The sequence below is a fragment of the Typopeltis vanoorti genome, chromosome 13 (genome assembly GCF_054136105.1).
Source record: "Typopeltis vanoorti isolate ZY-2024b chromosome 13, IOZ_Tvanoo_1.0, whole genome shotgun sequence".
NCBI lineage: Eukaryota > Metazoa > Arthropoda > Arachnida > Uropygi > Thelyphonidae > Typopeltis > Typopeltis vanoorti.
This window is the reverse complement of record NC_143561.1, coordinates 25,426,757-25,447,158: the sequence shown is the minus strand read 5'-3', so window position 1 is coordinate 25,447,158 and position 20,402 is coordinate 25,426,757. Positions and strand designations below refer to the sequence as shown.

Sequence of the window (20,402 nt, the reverse complement as noted above, 5' to 3'; positions counted from 1 at the left end):
ATCTAGTTTCCCTGAATTTGCACATCCACTGCATTCAGCTACACTTTCTCAAGTCTTCTTACACCGTAACCATTCAAATGCAAGCCATCCATCTTATATAGATCCTTTTGCCCATCAAACTCACTCCACACATCCACAAATTCCACACTACTCATCATACATAACCCACGCCTAAAGTCATTCGCAATTATAGCCCTCCTTTTAAACATTTCACTGTCATGCCGTGGCAAAAGACTAATCATTCTAACTCTCTCACTCTTTTCTTTTGCTACCTCAAACAATTCATTCAGGTCTTCTATCATTTCCATTTTATCTCCTTTCAAATCATTCGTACCTGCCACAACAATCATTTCTTTCACCCTTTCCTATTGCTCTCTAATAGACTCAGTTACGTCCTTTATGGTCGCACCAGGTTGGTACGATTTTGTCAAATCCTCTACTAACACACCTCGTACTAACGAGTCTCCATACAGCACTCTATCCTTCATTTTGTTCATGTTCACATTCATACGTCTACTTTTCCTGTCATACCTTTTATTATTGGTTGGTTCATGAATGATATTCTGGCTGAAATGTGTGAGGAGATGGGAGTACAGTTTGTTAATGTGTGGAATGAGTTTGAGGGACGAAGTGAGCTGTATGGGAGCGATGGACTGCATTTGAGTGGTTATGGTGTGAGTTGCTTGGAGAGACTGCTGCTGGAAGGTAGAGAAGTGAATAGAGAGAATGAATCTGATCGAGAGGGGAGTGATGTGGAAGAGCAGGAGAGATTGAAGAAGTGGATATGAATGGGGACGTGAGTGGTATGAGTATAGAAAATGAGAGAACGGGTGTGCAAGAGGAGTAGGGAAATGGGGAGGCTCAGGGTGGACAGGGGTACACAGCGTGAGAAAGGTGGATGTTCCAAGAGGATATGTTGACAGGAAAGGAATGCGATGACCTGGGATCAAGAGGAAACAGTTGGAATTAAAGAGTTCTAAAATGAATAAGCAGAAAGGGAAATGGCCCCAGTTGAGCATGGAAAAATCGCATTGAATGAGTGGTATCAGTGGAACTAGCTGTAGATCCAGAAATGAGCTGTTGTGTTTGTATACCAATGCTAGAAGTATAAGAAACAAGGCAGATGAAATGGTTGCACTATTTGCATCTGTTCACCCAAAGATTGTCGGAATAAGTGAGACATGGTTAGATGAGGACGACATCCTGACAGGAATAGAGATGGAAAGGTATGATGTGTTTCGTGAGGATAGAAGGGGTAAAACGGGAGGGGGAGTGCTATTGATGATAGAGAACGAGTTATGTCCATACAAAGTAGAGATTCAAGAGGCAAATAGTGCCAGTGGTTTTAAGGCAGTATGGTGTGAAATAGAGGTGAATAGAATCAAATACTTGGTGAGATGTTGTTATAGACCTGGTAATGTGGATGGTGGTGATAGTGAAATGTATAGTCAAATAAGCCAAGCAAATACGAAAAGGGTGATCATTATGAGTGATTTTAATTATGGCAATATAGACTGGAATGAAAAGATAGCAACTGGAAGTAAAGAAAATAAGTTTCTTGAGTTTTTGAGGGATAACTACCTCAGACAGTATGTAACAGAGGGCACACAAGGATTAAGGGCCTTGGATTTGGTCATCTCATCAGAGGATGTAATTATAAATGAGGTGTCAAATCATCCACCAATTGGTGAAAGTGACCATGAGGTGATTACCTGGGTAGTTGCCAGCAGTGCAAGGACCCCTGTGAAAAAAGGGTATATGTGGAACTACAAGGGGGGGGGGGTGATTATGAAGAGCTCAGGAGACAACTTGCAGGTGTAGCATGGAATGAGGAGTTAGCTGGAAAAGAGATCAATGCAGCTTGGGGGATTTTCAAAAACTATTTAGTAGATGCAATGTCTGAATGTATTCCACGGGTGAGAAGGTTAAATACGGTAGGTGTGAGATGGATGAATAAAGAGATTAAGCATGTGATACAGAGAAAAAGGGCATTGTGGAGGCAGCATAAGAGAAGTGGGAGTAACCAATTTCATGAGGTCTACAAAGACCAGGCAAGGAGGGTGACTTGGTTGGTGAGAGTAGCTAAAGAGAGGTATGAACAACAGTTAGCTAATGAAGCCAAAAAGAATCCCAGGGAATTCTTTCGATATGTAGCCAGCAAAAGAAAGTCAATGATTATGGAAGGGTGACATTGATTGGAGGAAATGGTATAAAGACAGCTGTTGCAGAATTTGTGGTGGAGATATTTAATGAGCAGTTCATAAAGATCTTTCAATCTTGTGAATGTGACTTAATGGAGAGATTGAGAGCAGTTGATGATGGGGAGGAGAGAGTGACTGTAAGTGAGCAAGAGGTGTTTGGGGAGTTGAGTAAACTAGATATAAATAAGGCTGTTGGACTTGATAATATATCACCACGTATTCTGAAGGAATGTGCCAGAGAGTTGACACCTGCCTTGACATATTTTTTTAATACGAGTCTTGCACTTGGTCATGTTCCTAAGGAGGGCAAGATTGTGCCACTTCATAAAGGAGATGATCGAACTCAAGCATCAAACTATAGGCCTATCTGTGTGTCAGGTGTTGTGGTTATGTTGTTGGAGAAGCTTGTGAGAACTAGGATCCAGAGTTGGGTTGACAACAATGTATAATCTTTGATGGACAGCATGGATTTGCTAAAGGGAGGTCATGTTTTATTAATCTACTTACTTATTACAATAAAGTGACTACTTCCTTGGACAGAGGAGAAGCATACACAGTAATATACTTGGATTTCGCAAAAGCTTTTGATAGAGTACCTCATGATAAGTTGACAGTCAAACTAGAGCAGATGGGGTTGGATATTAGATGAGTGCATTGGATTGGAGACTGGCAATTCTGATAGGTATCAACAAGTTGTGTATGGGGGTGCGATATCCAGGAAAAGAAAAGTCACTAGTGGAGTGCCTCAGGAGTCTGTTTTAGGGCCATTACTGTTTAACTTGTAAATTAATGATATTGGCAAAGATTTGGATGGAGATATTCAGATGATGTAAAGTTGCGACAAACCATAAAGAGTAGTAAAGATGTTGTGGCCTTGCAAGAAGACTTGAATAAATTGAGTGATTGGGCTCGGAAATGGGGATGTGAGTTCAATGTTGCAAAATGTAATGTTTTAAAATTTGGAAAACAAAAATGGGATGCAGAATTTATGCTTGGTGAAAATATATTGTTGGAGGTAGAGGAAATAAGAGATCTGGGGGTGATAGTGGATAAGGATCTAAAATTTAGGGGACACATCGCCAAAATTGTGAAGACAACACAAAGACTTCTGGGAATGATGCGGAAGACACTGACGTGTAGAAGTAGGGAGATTCTTGTTCCATTGTATAAGGCTTTGATTAGGCCACACATGGACTATTGTGCCCAAATTTGGTCACCGGGTTTTCAGAAGGATGAAGAGATGTTGGAAAGGGTCCAAAGGCAACTGACTAAGGTAGTTTCTGACCTCTGGAATGTCGAGTATGAGGAAAGATTGAAAAGATGTAATTTGCAGAGTCTAGTGGAGAGAAGGAAGAGGGGAGATATGATAGAGACCTACAAGTTGGTAAGGGGTTGTTATAAGATCAATGGTGGAGAAGTTTTACAGAGAATAGTGGGAGATCAGGGGAGAACCAGAGGTCATCCTTGGAAACTGTATAAGGAGGGTGTGAGTAGGGGAGTGAGAGGCAGGTTTGTTTTGTGCAGAGTTGTGAATGATTGGAATGCCTTGTCTGAGAGTGTGGTGTCTGCAAGGAGTTTGAGTGTGTTTAAGACACGGTATGATGAGATGTGTGTGTGATAAAAGGACCTCCCAGATGAGTCTTTGACTCCATGAGGTCTTAATTAAAGGTAACTTTAATGAATAACTTCTATATTTCGGCGATGTCACATTGCCATCTTCGGGAACATAAAGATATGGTATGTGCACTCAGGAACTAACACAGAGCTACTTTATGTGCGTTGTTAATTCCGTAAACTAATTACCAGTTATGTCTAACCAACGTATAAGTCTTACTACTAGAATCCATGAGGTCTTGTTTATTAATAATAATAATAATAATAAGAGTATAAAGCTCAAGCCAGGAGAGTGATTCAGTTAGTAAGGAAAACAAAAGTGCAGTATGAGCAGAAATTGGCAAATCAGGTGAAGAAAAACCGTAGAGTTTTTTAGATATGTAGCAAGTACAAGGAAGAATGATCATGGTAAGATTATATAAAGAGGAATGAAAATGGTAGAATGATAACTGCTGCAGAAGACATTGTTTAGGTATTTACTAATCAATTTATAAGGGTGTTTCATCCTGATCGGGGTGGAATCATGAGGAACTTAAGTCTAGAGGACATAGGAAAGGATGGCTTAATTGTGAGGGAGCAGGAGGTATTTGAGGAAATAAATAACCTTGGTGACAATAAGGTGATAGGATTTGATGGCATATCACCATGTGTGTTAAGGGAATGTTCCAGGAAATTGGCAGTAGCATTGGCATGCTTGTTTAATGATTCTTACAATAGTCCAGGTTCCAAGGGAGTGGAAAGGAGGTAAAATTGTTCCACTACATAAAGATGGGGATAAGGCTTTGGCTTCAAATTATAGGTATAATTTGAATATCTGGAGTTGTGGTGAAGGTACTAGAGAGATTGGTGAGAAGTAGGATACAGAGTTTGGTTGAAAATGGCAGTAGTCTTTGCATGGGTTTGTTAAGGGGAGATAATATTTTACTAACTTATGTACTATAATAAGGTGATAAATACCTTGGACAGGGGAAATGCATATATAGTTGTGTACTTGGATTTTGCAAAAGCTTTTGATAGTCTCCCACAGGACAAACTATTAAGTAAATTGAAACAGATGGGATTGGATAACAGACTTCTGAGTTGGATTATTGACTGGCTGTCAGGTAGGTATCCGAAAGTTGTATATGGGGGTGTGGTATCTCATCAGAGGAAATTCACCAGTGATGTATCACAGGGGTCAGTTTTCTGCCCATTATTGTTCACTTTGTATATTAATGATATTGGGATGAGTTTAACTAGTGATGTGCAGCTGTTGTTCTCCTCATCGTTCTTCCCAACTTCATTGCATTCATTGTAATGAATGGGCTACTATTTCAACGTAAAGTAGCAAAGTGTAAGGTTTTAAAGTTTAGGAAGCACAGATGGAATACAGAGCATATGATTGGTGGGAATATCTTAGAGGAGATGAGGTATCTAGGCGTGTTAGTGGATAAAGACCTGAAATTTCAGAGACATTTTGCTAAAATTGTGAAGATAATACAACACGTTCGGGGAATGATGTAGAGAACATTGACATGTAGGAGTAAGGATTTTATGATTCCATTGTATAAGGCTTTGATAAGACTACATATGGATTACTGTGTGCAGGTTTGCTCACCAAGTTTTCAAAAGGATGAAAATACGTTGGAATCAGTTCAGAGAAGATCGATTAAGGTGGTTTCTGGTCTCTGGAATGCAGAGTATTATTATTATTATTCAGGCCTCCAAGGAGTCAAAAGACTCATCGAGGGAGGTCCTTCCTAAGACATAAAGTCTGTCAAGACTCATCGAGGGGAGGCCCCCCCCTGAGAAACACAAAGTTTATCATACCACTCTTTAAAGTCACTGACCATTCTCGCTCCCACCACTCCATCAGGCAATGCATTCCACGGCTCAATCACCCTCCACACAAAGAAACCACTCCTTACCCTCTTGCTCACAGTTTCCTTTCGTAACTTCCAGGGATGGCCTCTTGTCATCACTCCTTCCCGCTGATCAACCAAGCGAAAGAACTCCCCAGTGTCAACCTTGTAACCACCTCTCAACAGTTTAAAAGTCTCAATCATATCACCTCTCCTTCTTCTATCCACCAAACTCTGCAGTCCACATTCTCTCAGCCGATCCTCATAACTATCCTTGTACAGTCCTGAAACCATCTTTGTCATCCGTCTCTGTATCCTTTCCACAGTTAATTTATCCCCTTCAAATCCTGGGGACCAAATCTGAGAACAATAGTCCAAGTGTGGTCTGATCAGAGACTTATACAACGGAATGATAACCCTCTTATCTCTGCAGGTCAGTGTCCTTCTCATAATAGCAGCAATCCTCTGTGTTACCTTCACCACCTTTGCAATATGTCCCCTAAACTTCAGGTTTCTATCAATCATCAACCCCAGATCTCTTGTCTCCCCTACTTCCTCCAGTATAACTCCTCCCATAGAGTATGCAGCATCCCATCGATGTTTCCCAAACCTGAAGACCTTGCATTTTGCTGCATTAAAATGACACCCCCCATTCATTTGCCCATCTATCTAGCTTATTTAAATCCTCTTGCAGGGCTACCACATCTGCACTATTACTAATAATCCTTCCCAGCTTCGCATCATCCGCAAACAACTGAATATCCCCCTGCAATCCACTGGCTATGTCATTGATATAAAGGTTAAACAATATAGGTCCTAGTACTGAGCCCTGTGGGACCCCACTTGTAACCCTCTGCCTCCTGGAAACTGCTCCACCATACACAACTCTCTGATACCTATCAGACAGCCAATCCTGAATCCAGTTGACCAATCTGACATCCAGACCCATGTGCTGCAACTTAAATATCAGCTTATCATGTGGCACCCTGTCAAATGCCTTCGCCAAGTCTAAGAAAATTGCAGTATATGCCTTTCCCTCATCTAATGCTCTTGTAACTTTATTATAAAAGGCTAGCATATTGCTAAAACAAGAGCGTCCTTTCACAAATCCATGTTGATTCTCACAGATAACATTACCCTCATCTGCCCAATGCTGTACACGGTCCCTCACTACTTTCTCCAAGATCTTAACAACTACTGATGACACACAGACTGGCCTATAATTAGACACTTCCAGTCTGTTACCACCCTTATGCAATGGCACTATCTTACCTTCCTTCCATTCCCTGGGTACCTTTGCCAAAGCCAGACTTTCATTGTAAAGCCACGTTATAGGTATTGTCAATTCGCTAGCACATTCTCTCAAAACTCGTGGTGAAATACCATCCAGTCCCACAGCTTTACTGACATCCAGAGTACTCAGTATCTGAAACACACTCTCCTCCTGTACCTCCAGACCTCGTACCAGTCCTATCCCTCTAGCATTAAAACTGACTCCTCTAGGATGAAATACTCCAATAAAGTGTTCATTGAACAATTCCGCTATGTCCTCTGCATCAGTCACTCTATTCCCATTTTTATCCCACAATATCATTCTTCCACAGTCATTTCTCCTCCTACTGGCCACATAGCTAAAAAATTCCCTAGGATTTTCTTTGGATCTTAGGGCCAATCTCCTCTCATATTCCAGTTTCGCTTTCCTTACCACACGAGTCACTCTTCTGGCCTGTGTCTTATATTCTTCACCCATCCTCTCTTCACCTGTCTCCTTATATCTCTTCCATAGCCTCTTTTTCACATGCAGTTCCTGTTTAATGTTGTTTGTCATCCACTTTACTCCAAATTGCGCCCTCTTCTTCACTCGTGGTATACAACTTACCATTGCTGATAACAAATATTCTTTCACAATTTCCCACGCACTGGTGATATCCCGGCCGTCCAATTCCTCCCTCCATGAAACTTCCCGAAGTTGACGTCTAAGACTATTATAATCACCTGCCTTATAATTCCACATAAGTTCCCGTCTCTTTGATACTCCTGCATGTCTATTCATTTTCCATGTCAACACCATATGGTCACTCTCTCCAACTGGTGGGAGAGACGTCAACTCAGTTATTATCAACTCTTCTGATGCTATAACCAAATCCAAAATTTTTGAACCTCTTGTTCCCTCTGTTACATGTTGCCTAAGACATTTGTCCCTCAAGAATTCTAGAAATTCCATTCCCCTATTGTTACATGCATGTTCCTCTCTCCAATTTATACTACTGAAGTTAAAATCTTTAAAAGCATTGTCAAACAGCAATAGAATTTTAAAAGGCACATACTTCTGCAATAAAACAATTTAAGAACCAGCCTTCGAATAAAACAATTGTCATCCAAGCCTTAGGGTTACTCCTGTAGTAAACTGGCACGTATTCTTCTCAATGTGTTTCAAAGCTCTGGGGTTTTGTGGATGGCAAACAAGAAATGGTTTTAATTTAAAACCAGCAGTATTTCCTCCAAGAAGAAGAAGCATAATCCTATCTTTAAATGCCTTAAAACCAGGTGCCAATGTAGCTTCTCTGTGAATGTAAGTTCATTCTGGCATTCTTTTCCAGAACAGCCGGTTTCATCTACATTAAAAATCTGCTCTAGCAAATAGCCTTCATCTTTTATCATCTCTTTCAGATTTTTCTTGAAAATTTTGGCAGTTTCAAAATCGGAACTAAGCTTCTACTCAGTTCCGGTTTTGAAATTCGTAATTTAAATTGTCTTTTGAATCAATAAAACCAGCCTTGACTAGCGTTAAATGTATGCTTGCCATATTTATCTTCTCGTTGTTTCCTAAAATTGTCAAACACTGCGATGCGTATACAAAAGCACCTAATCTTAAAAAAAAAGGATTTTTTTTCTTACTAGTATTTAAACAGTATGTCAACTCTCACTATAGCAAACTATGTAAGAATTCAGGGAATGGGTTTGTTATAATGGAAGGTGCTATAACATTTTTTTTTGTTAAATCACATTCCTTTTAATGAAATTTTTTGGCAGTTGGTTCTAATGAGTCATATCTGTTATAGTGTTTGCTAGAGTGAGAGCTGACTGCAGTAATCACTGTAAATTTGTTTTTCACAGTTCTAATTGCAATTTTTATATTTCTCTTTTCTTCTTTTAGAAAATGCTTGGCTAATGGTTTCCAAGTTAAAAGGATTTCCTTGCATGTTACAACAGATTAAAGGACTGTTTATAAAAAGGTTGCTCTATGCAAGACGCCAATGGGTCATTCTGATATTTCAGATCTTGATTCCTTGCCTTAGTATTTCATTACTGCTTTTGATTATATTTAAGTTCCTGAATATTGGAGAGAAAACACAACCACCTTTGAAACTAGATATCCAAGCTGTATATGGACAGTCTGATGGTTTTTATGCCACTCAGAATATGACAGAGGAGATAAAATTTTTAGGAATATACACAGATGTTTTGAAAAATACTGGAATCTCTGCAAAACCTGTTCAGAATCCCACATCCTATTTGCTAGATATAGGAAAGGACATGGAGAATTATCATAAACATTATCTTGGTGGGCAGGCTAATGAGACCAGTGGTAATTTGACTTTTATATCATGGTATAATGGAGAACCTTTACATGTAGGAGCGATGGCTCTCAATTTGATGGATAATGCTATCATCAGGTATCTTAGCGGAGAAAATATATCAGTTATAGCAGAAAATCATCCTTTTCCAATGAGAGGCTATGAAAATTTTTATTATGATGCAACTGGAAGGGGATTATGTGCAGTTCTAATACCATTATCCTTGACTTTTCTTTCTTCTAGCTTTGTTCTTTTACCTATCCATGAAAGAGTGTCTAAGGCAAAATTACTACAACTCATGACTGGTTTAAATGGACTGATATTTTGGATTGTAAATTTTTTATGGGATTTTATAATTCATTTCATATGTGTATTATTTATGCTTATTCCTTTTGCCATATTTGATAATGATCATATCTTTATGGATCACACAGAATCTTTAGGTAAGTAATTCCATATTATTACGCCTTTGCAAACTTGAATTAAAATAAAAGAACTAAAATAATTTGAAATCATAAATTTAAGACAAAGTGGTTATGGATATTTTTATAAAGAAATTTTAACTCTGTATGCTGATGCAAGATTTTCATGATTCTTGAATTTTTAAAAATTATTTCCAGTGCATTATTAGAATATCAATGAACTTCTGTTGTATTAAAAAAAAAAAAAAATATATATATATATATATATATATATATTATTATTATCCAAGACCTCATGGAGTCAAAGACTCATCTAGGAAGTTCTTTTATCAAACACATACAGCTCATCATACTGTACTTGAAACACACTCAAATCCTCTGCAGACACCACACTCTCAGGCAAGGCATTCCAATCATTCACAATATTTCCATCCGAATCTTCGCCATATCATTAATATACAAGTTAAACAGCAATGCCCCTAAAACAGATCCCTGAGGCACACCACTAGTAACTTTCCTTTTCCTGGATATTGCTCCCCCCATGCACAACTAGTTGTTACCTATCAGATAGTCTCTAATCCAATGCACCAATCTAATATCCATCCCTATCCACTCCAGTTTCACTATCAGCGTATCATGTGGTAATCTATCAAAAGCCTTTGCAAAATCTAAGTATATTACTGTGTATCCTTCTCCTCTGTCCATGGAAGCATTACTTATTGTAATAAGTAAGTAGATTACTAAAACATGACCTACCTTTAGCAAATCCATGCTGTCCATCAAAGATAATACCATTGTTGTCAACTCAATTCTGTATCCTAGTTCTCACAAGCTTCTCTAACAACTTAACTACAACATCTGACACACAGATAGGTATATATGTATATAATTATGTGTCACCTCCGAGGAGGGCACCTACTCTCCTTCTCCACCACTCACTCAAACAACCAACTACAGCAAACTGCAAGTACTATCATCATCTACACCTACGTCATCTACTCCCTGCCACCACTAGTATTTTAACAGACAATCACAAATATCCATGCCCATGGCAGGATTCAAACCTGCAGCCTTTTGACTGGAGAGCCGATACACTAACTACTTGGCCAACAAGGCTGAGCACTTGTAGTGTTGACATTTGGTTGTTAATTTCAGTAAAGTTAGATGTCTAAAAACGAGGCTTTTCAACATCTCAAAATTTATTGAGACATGTTGTTTCATAAATGTATGGTTAATTTACGAAATATTCATTTCTTTCTAAAACTGAATGCAAAAAAGCATCACATCAATAAATTTGTAATTCATTTTAAAATAACATTTACAGGATTTTTCCCAATGCAAGATATTGTACCTAATTTCTATAATTATTTAGCTATTAGAGAAAATATCAGTATAGGACACTGACTGTTTATTTACTACAGATCACACACTGGTTGATGTGCCATAAAATATAACGGATATATTCATTGAGAATTTTGTCAGTATATTTATGTTGTTAATGGAGAGATGAGAGCTTTCCTATTTCCACTGGAGTTCTTCAGAGAGACTCTTTAGCACCATTCCTTTTCATTATTACCCTTGATTATGTATTCAGACTCACAGGAAATGAGTACAGAATAATTCTCTAAGATTGGGCAGAACAAATCCACATATGCAGCCTCTGTTTTTGTAGATGATGTTATATTGATTAACTCTAACATTAGATAATTTATATAAAAATGCAGTACTGATCAGATTGGCAGCCACTAGGAGTAAAACTAAAAGCTTAAAGAACAGAATAGAAGAAAATATTGAGCTAAATGACCACCTGTTGATTGGATTTTAACAGTATAGATGCAAACACAGATTGATAAGAAAATAACTATTTATTGACTTAATTGCTAATATTTCGCTGGTATTCTATCCAGTATCTTCAGAGCACACAAACTGTTTGTGACAGTAGCGAGACAACCACAATCCAGTATAACAATAGGACTAGTATGAGCAATTGTAGCGTGCAACACAGACTAAAGTCCTAATTAGTCACCATCTAAGTTGGAAAAAAAAAAAAGAGAGAGAGAGAAAGCAGGTATTAATTTAGTCTTAGGATGACTATCTCCCAAATCTTTGGTAGATTTATACAGCCATACTTGTTGAGTTTTTGAGTATGTTTCAAGGCTTCTGTTGATTCCAGGAACAACCTCTCTGACTTGTAAAAGCTTCTGTGCAGCACTTTTTTTTTCCCAATCGATCCTATGTTCGGGGGCATCCAAAGCATGGTCTCTTAGACCCGACTTGCCATAGCGAAAGTGCCATATTTTTTGTGTTCACTGAGGCGGATGTACACAGTTCTTCCTGTCTGTCCATAGTAGGCTCGATGACATGAAGAGGGCACTTCATATACTCCTGGATGTGATAAAGGAGATAATCTGTCCTTAGGTGAATGGATGAGAGTTGCCAATTTCACATAAGGTTTAAATATTGTGTGTAGTTGGTGTTTGTTAAGATATCTTTTCAGATGTGCCTTTAATGAATGGGATGGTGACAGTTTTGTTGTAGTCTTCTGTGGTAGACAGTGGGGGAGATTTCTGGGGAGCATTTAGTATTTTTCTATCTTATGGGGATTATAGCCATTGGTCAGGAAGGTGTGATGTAGGTGAGGAAGTTCAGCAGTGAGAGGAATGTCATTGGAACAAATTGCTCTAGCTCTATGGGTTTGTGTTTTTAGAATACCATATTGTTGAGATGGGTGATGGTGTGATTGTTTGTGTAAATATCCCTGTATGTTTTCTATAAACCAAGAATGATACGGAACCTTCTGGAAGATGTGTGATTAGTGTGTCCATGAAGGGCAGACAGTTATTAGCTCCTAGTTCTATTGTAAAGTGGATTTTTGGGTGCTGGCTATTTAAGTGCACTAAAAATGTATTCAATGTGTCTGGGCAATGTGGCCAAATAGCAAACACATCATCAACATAGCGTATCCAGAAACTAGGTTTGAGAGTGGATTGATAGCTAGCTTTTCCAGATGTTCTATGTGGAAGTTGGCCAAGGGGGGGGTATCCCATAGCTGTCCCATCTAATTGTTTGTATATTTTCCCTTTCCATGTAAAATAACCTGTGAATTTAAATAGCTGAAATATATCGGGGGAAATTGTGAATTTAGTAAATTAAGGGTTTCAGTTAATAGTACATTTGTGAATAGTGAGGTGATATCAAAACTCACCATTAAGTCTGAACTTTTTAAGGTGTGATTTTTTAAAATACTTTTTAGGTAGGTGGAATTTTTAACAAAAGAGGGAGAATTGTTTGTGAAATTGGTTAGTAGTTCGGCTAAATGTTTAGCAAGTTTATATGTAGGAACTGTTTATATTTTCTACAATAAGGCATAAAGGTGTACCCTGTTTGTGAATATTTGGAGCTCCATATATCCTGGGTATTTTAACATGAAATTGCTTGTATGTTGACTCAAGCCATTCCAATCAACCAATAATATTTGGTCAGGCATGGGCAACATCTTAGTCCATTCTAAGCCTCCCAAAAATAATATCCCGGGGTGCTTAAGGGTCAAAGCTGTATAACTGAGAGGAGACCTCCACATAGCCTTTAAAGGAATGCGGAGAACCGACCAGGGCTTCTGACCTAATGTCCAATCCTCACCTTCTCGTGGTGCACCCTGTTGGGTATCTACTTGGATACTGAACGGACGAGGATGGGCTGGCAATTTGGGATTTAGCCGACCAAATTGTATTCTTATTGGTTAAACCAAAATATAGAATGATGGTACAACATGACAAAATTTCATGCCGGCTGGGGCGTCGCCTGGTTAAACAAGGCCCCCGTTGTTTTCGCCAGGGAACCAGGGTGAACAGCGAAAAGTCAGCTACTGGAACAAATCTGAAAATAAACCCCAACTCAACATCACCAGAGTTAAAGATCGGTACAATCAACGTAAGAAGCCTGAATGGCAAAGAAATGGAGCTAGCTGAGGAATTAGATAAGTACCAGATCGATATAATAGGGGTGACTGAAACAAAAAAGACAAAAACTGGTGAGATCTTTCTGAGCAATAAATACAAAATGTTATATTCAGGCAATGACAATCAAGGAAAAGAAGGAGTAGCCATAGTATTCAACACAAAATACGAGGCTAATCTTCTTAAATGGCAGTCAGTCTCAAGTAGAGTAATGTGGGCAAATATGAGAATGGGGAACTGGACAATGAGATTTATTTGTGCATATGGTCCCACAGAAGGTTCTACTAAGATAGAAGTGGAGGAATTTTTTGAGGCTTTAGAAAAAGCAACTGACACAATGAAAAATGAAAAGTTGGTCCTTGTTGGGGATCTAAATAGCAGAGTAGGAAATGATTGTGAGACATACAAAAATATTTTGGGAAAATTTGGAGAAAAGAGCAAAGCTAATAATAATGGCAAATATCTGTTGGATTTCTGCTCAGGACATGGACTGGTTATTACTAACACCATGTTCCAACATAAAAATGTGCACAAATTCACATGGAGAGAAGAGGCAAGGAATAAGAAAAGTCTCATTGACTATGTTATTGTTGACAGTGATGTTTTCTCCCTGGTGCAGGACACCAGAGTGTACAGAGGATTTGAAATTGGAAGTGATCACTATTTAGTCTTGAGCAGGATAAAATTGAATTTCATATTGAAAAGAATAACATGTAAGAAAGTTTTAAAGCGAATAAAAGTTCAGCAGCTCTCAGATGTGAGCTGTAGACTAAAATACACAAAGATTATTGAAGGAAAAATGAAAGAGTTTGAGAACAGGAATCAAACCTTGGAGATTCAGTGGCAAACTCTGAAGAAAACATTGATTGATTCTGCCAGAGAGGCATGTGGTGAGGTTGTTTGTAAGGATAAAAAAATCAGAACTCCTTGGTGGACACAGGAGGTTAAAGAGGCAGTGAAGGAAAAGAAGAAAGCATACCAAAAGTTCCTGTCAAATAAGTCAGCTTGTGCTCTTAGAGAATATAGAGACAAATGCAAGAATGCTAAACACTCTGTAAAACTAGCTAAACAAAAGTCATGGAAGGACTTTGGCAAGAATATAGAAAATAAATATCAAGAAGGTGGCAAAATATTCTGGAGGTTGTTGAAGAAGCTTAAGAATGGAGGAAAGAGTGCTATAAAAGGAATTAGAGATGATAAAGGTGACATGAAAACGGGAGAAAAAGATATCCTTGAAGTATGGAGTAATTACTTTGAAAAACTGCTAAATGAAACAAGCAGTGATAACAGCACAGTGGTAAAAAACACTGACCAGGCATGCAGTCAGGAATACATATCCATACTTGAAGTAGAAAAAGCCATCAAAGGCTTGAAATGTGGAAAGGCAGCAGGAGTAGATGATATTCGACCAGAAATGCTGAAGTATGGTGGTATAAGAGTCTTACAGTGCCTGCACTGCATAGTTCAGAAAGCCTGGACAGAGGGACGAATTCCCGATGATTGGAGTAGAGCTCTCATAGTACCCATATATAAAAAGGGAAATAAAACTGCATGTGAGAATTACAGAGGTATTTCCCTACTTAGTGTTCCTGGCAAGATCTATGCAAGTATACTTGAGAAACGGTTGAGAAGAATTGTGGAAGAAAAGCTTGGTGAAGAACAAGCTGGATTCAGGCCAAATAGAGGCTGTCAGGATCAGATCTTCACTTTACGACAAATAGTCGAGAAAGCATGGGAATATAACAAAGATCTGTATTTAAGTTTTGTCGATCTGGAAAAGGCATATGACAAGGTGCCAAGAGAGAAGCTATTCAGTACGCTGCAGTTATATGGTGTCAATGGGACATTATATCAAGCAATACTTAGTCTTTATTTGAATTGTAAGTCAGCAGTTCGAATTGAAGGAAGTACAGGAAGATGGTTTAATGTTAAATCTGGTGTGAGACAAGGATGTACATTATCCCCTCTGTTATTCATTATCTATATGGATCACATTATGAAGGAAAGTGGTATTAAACATGATATCAAAATTGGAGATGTTAATGTGAGCTCTTTGCTTTATGCGGATGATGTTATACTTCTAAATAAATCCGCTACAAGTCTGCAAGATGCTCTGACTAAATTGAATAGCTCTTGTAATAGATATGGTATGAAGGTCAGCAATAAAAAGACAAAGACAATGAAAATAGGCAGAATCATTGAAAATGTCAACTGTGTTGTGAATGGAGAACCTGTGGAACAAGTAAAACATTTCAGCTATTTAGGCACGATTTTTACTGAAGATGGTAAATTAAATATAGAAATAGACAACAGAATCAGCAAAGCTGGTATGGTGGGAAGTCAATTGAATAAATTCATATGGAATAAGATAGAAATTAGTCGGAACACTAAATTAGCTGTATACAAGACAGTGTTCAAACCAGTTTTAACTTATGGATCTGAGAGCTGGGTCAGAAGTAAAACACTTGACCAAAGACTAGAGACTGCAGATATGAGAGTCCTGAGAAAGATTATAGGCGTGAACAGATGGTATCAATGGCAGTATCATATTAAAAACGAGGATATTAGGAAAGAACTTGACATTGTCAGCATCCAGGAATGCGTTAGCAGAGCTAATCTCAGGTGGTATGGTCACTTAAACAGAATGGACGAGGAAAGATTAGCAAAACAAGTGTTCTCTGCCAGGTTGGCAGGAAAACGACCGAGAGGAAGACCAAGATATAGGTGGATTGATACGGTACAAAGTGCTTTAGACGATAGAAATATAAGATCTGATAATATTGGAGTGTTGACAAGTAACAGACTGATTTGGAGGAAAATTGTAGATAGGAAATTAATAATGATGTAATTTTTTTCATGTAGTACTATTATATCCTGTACACCCCTTGAGGGTACATGGCAGGAATTTGATGATGATGAAATCATATCTCTAAAAGAGCTACGCAATAATAACCACATTACAATAACCAAAGCAGACAAAGGAAACGCAACTGTGGTGATGGATACAACTGAATATGAAAGCAAAATGCACGCACTTCTCCAAGACCACTCAACATATCAAATTATAGATCAGGATCCCACCAACTCACAAAAGAATAAGGTGTGCAAATTATTTTGTGAGTTGGTGAGATATCAGTTACATATCCCAAAAGCTCATCAATGGAAATGAAGAGCTTTTTACTTTCTTTGCACTATGCCAGTTAGAATATCAGTGTAGAAACCAGGATACTGAAAATTATTTACTTCTTCAAGAATGTGGTCATTTATAATGTTAAAAGTCATAACATGTTAAAATCTATATAATAAAAAGGATTTTAACATGTTAAAATGTCATAAGCATTTTAACATGTTAACATGTTAAAAGGCTTATGTGTTTGTCACATAAGCCTTTTAACATTATAAATGACCACATTCTTGAAGAAGTAAATAATTTTCAGTATCCTGGTTTCTACATTGATATTCTAACTGGCATAGTGCAAAGAAAGTAAAAAGCTCTTCATTTCCATTTATGAGCATTTGGGACATGTAACTGATATCTGGAATCCTATCTCATTACCACAAATACCAAATTCATCTGTATAAATCGATTAATCAAGCCATATTCACATAAGGTTGCCTGGCCATGGAATATCACTACTCAACGATCAGGTATCGTCAATAACTTTGGGACAACATGCCTGCAAACAATACTATTATGTAGCATGATCATATTCTAATACTGTCATTCTTTAAGAAAACCAGCAAAGACTGCAAACAATTTAAAAAATTTAAAAAAAGTCAACTGAAATGGTTGGAACACCAGCTTGTGACATCCCTCTTTACCTACGTTCAGTATTCTTGCTCTCTACAGGCCACCTAATGGACACAGAGGAAGACCAAGGAAACAGTTTTGGCAATACATAAGCAAACTTCTTTTTGATGAGGAACCATGTCACGTTTACCATTTTGCACGAAACAGAGCAACCTGGTTCACTTTCGTATAATAGACTTTAATTCCATGACTTTTTTTGCTATATGTATGTTTCTATATATTATTCCCTATTCACACATGAATAAACAATAATGATGTGTGTTGTGCTAGAGGAGAAAGGAAATGAAAACATCATTGCATATGGTGAAAGAAGAGGAGGGACTAGAAGTCCATCAGTGTAAAGTGTTTGAAATTTAAAATAAGCTTGATTTTAATGAGGCTGAGGCTACAAGAGTGTTGTAATATCACCATGTATTAAGGAAATGTGTGAAGGGTTAGCAATGTCCTTAACTTATTAAGTCTGGAAACCGAAACAATGTCTGAAGAGTGGAAGGAAGGGGAAAGTTAGTGCTGACAAAGTGTAAGCTACTCTTTTTGTATGTAGCACTAAAAATATAGGAGAGGTTGGCTAGAGATAGAATACAAAATTGGATTGATTGGAATAGGAATATTTCTTAAGTGTAGTAATTTTTAAAAAAATTTTATTTTAATAAGATATCCTTTTTCACAAAGCCATGTTGGACAGATTGGATATGACATACAGGGTGTTCGGGATAAATTTGACAGTTTCGTAAGGAAAAAGAAAATCTTCTTTGTATCTATTAAATTTAATGAATTGACAAAAAAACATTACAGGCAGAGTTAATTACAATACTATCAACAAGATTTACTCAAAATAACCACCATTAGCATCGATCACAGCTTCAATTCTGCTTCGGAACCTCGAACAAGCTGATGCTACAGTCTCCCTGGGAAGGGCCGCAAAAACTGTTTTAATTTTATCCATTAACTGGGCTTTTGTATTACTGGAAGTGCGATTGGTGTCTTTTTCAACTGCGCCCCATACAAAATAATCCATGGGGTTAAGGTCTGGGGAGTTTGGAGGCCAAACATTTGGACTGGTGAAGTCGTAGAAATTTTCAGACAACCATTTTTGACTTTTCCCAGAGGTGTGGCAAGGGGCCGAATCCTGCTGCCATACATACGGCCTACCATTGCCTACCCTTGTTATCCAGGGCTTGACTACAGTTAGCAACTCCACGAACAAAGCCCGAATTCCAATGCCAGGGTTCTTCAACACCTGTTCCTGCAGATTTGCGAGGAATTCTGCTGTACGAACGCAATCAGATCGTCTGCTAGGGATCTTTCTTCTTGCTACATCCTCGTAGTCACCATTGCAAGTCTCTAGTTCATGCCTGATTGTTTTTACTGTATTCAAGGAGCATTGGGCAGCAGTCGTAATATCCTTATTTTGATGGCGGGCACGAATCATCATGATACAAGTTATTCTCTTCCATGATTCAGGTGGGTTCCAGCTATCCATCCTTTCTGACATCTTGTATGTGAATGAAGAAGGGTCCAAACTTTTAAATGAAGAGAAGTGTGTGTTAATACATGTAACTTACGGAAAAATATAATTAATTATAAATATGTCAAATTTATCCTGAACACCCTGTAGATGCATATGACATAAGTTTTTAGATTTTATAAATGCATTTAATAGAATATTGCTTGGCTTACAAATTAAAGACTTGTATACACATTCATACCTTAGTATGCGCCTCCTGGGGAAGTATTCTGATAAATACGCTCTAGAACCACATGATCTGTGACAGGTTGTCCTGTCCTGTTGGAATATCTGTGCATGAAATGGAATGTTTTTTGCATAACACATCCTGTGCAAATCCTGGGTGAATGGAGTATGTTTGCTATTCAAGGTTACAATTACACCACCCTCTTCATTGAAGTAGGACCCAATTATGCCATGGCTGAAAACTGCACACCATGTGATGACCTTCTCACTATGAAGAAGTTTCTCTTGGACAAATTCAGGTCTCAAAAAACCTGTAATTTCATCTATTTACATGACTGCTTAGATGGAAATGCACTTTATCTGGGAACCAAACATTATGAAGGAAGGATGGATCTTCATAGACATTGGCCAGCAGATGTGCATAGCATTTCTGCTGTGAAATGTAATCTGTTGCTGTTAAACACTGACCCATCTGAATACTCATTAACCTGCTCCTTAAGGATTCTCTGTAGTTACAGCCTTAGTATTCCAAGTTATACTGCTGTTCACTATTGACTGCATTTTGGAGATTAACATTTGTTCCAGCACAGCCCATGATTCTCATTTGTGTTAATGGTTCATGGTCTCTCCAAATGCCCATTTTCATTGCAGCAGAACAATCCTGGTATGTCAGAACCTCTTGATTAAGGCAATGATGACGCTATTGCTTGGGGCATGCTTGCGAAAACAACAAACAAACTGCTCACAAGCATGTTATAGGCTCTGACCAAGTTACTCTGCCAACTCTGTATGTACAAAAATAATGCTCAACAATAATACACAACAATAAACGTCCTTTCTTCCAACATCAACTCCATTGCTACAGCTAAATGTAATGGTGTAGTCTCTACACGTACTCTTTGATTAATGTGGATGCCGTTGGCATATCTCAGTGTGTGTGTGTGTGTGTGTGTGTGTACTGAAGAGGGTGTTGAAGTTCAGTACTGTTTCCACCCCACCACGCCATACCACACAATGTAACCAAGATACTAAAGCATGACCTCCCCTTAACAAACTCATGCTGCCCTCTCAAATGATTTCAATTCTCATCAATCGAGGTTTTTATTCTGTCTCTAACCAACCTCTCTAACATCTTCACCACTATGCTTGATATATACACTGGCCTACAGTTTGACACTACTGACTTGGATTCTCCCTATGCAATAGCACCATTTTTGCTTCTTTCCACTCTTCTGGGACTGTTCCTGTTGCCAGACTTTTGTTTCTCTAAGGTTAGAGAAACCTTA

At 38.2% G+C, this 20,402-nt stretch overlaps 1 protein-coding gene across 2 annotated transcripts in view; it reads left to right on the top strand.

The window, feature by feature from the left end:
- Positions 1 to 20,402, top strand: part of LOC150099998 (phospholipid-transporting ATPase ABCA3-like) — a 728,766-nt gene that overhangs the window by 503,466 nt on the left and 204,898 nt on the right. For both annotated transcript variants that reach the window (XM_090402469.1, XM_090402468.1), the window contains one exon: positions 8,814 to 9,677. In XM_090402469.1, the coding sequence (XP_090258595.1) occupies positions 8,814 to 9,677 (864 nt within the window). The remainder of the gene's footprint in view (positions 1 to 8,813; positions 9,678 to 20,402) is intronic.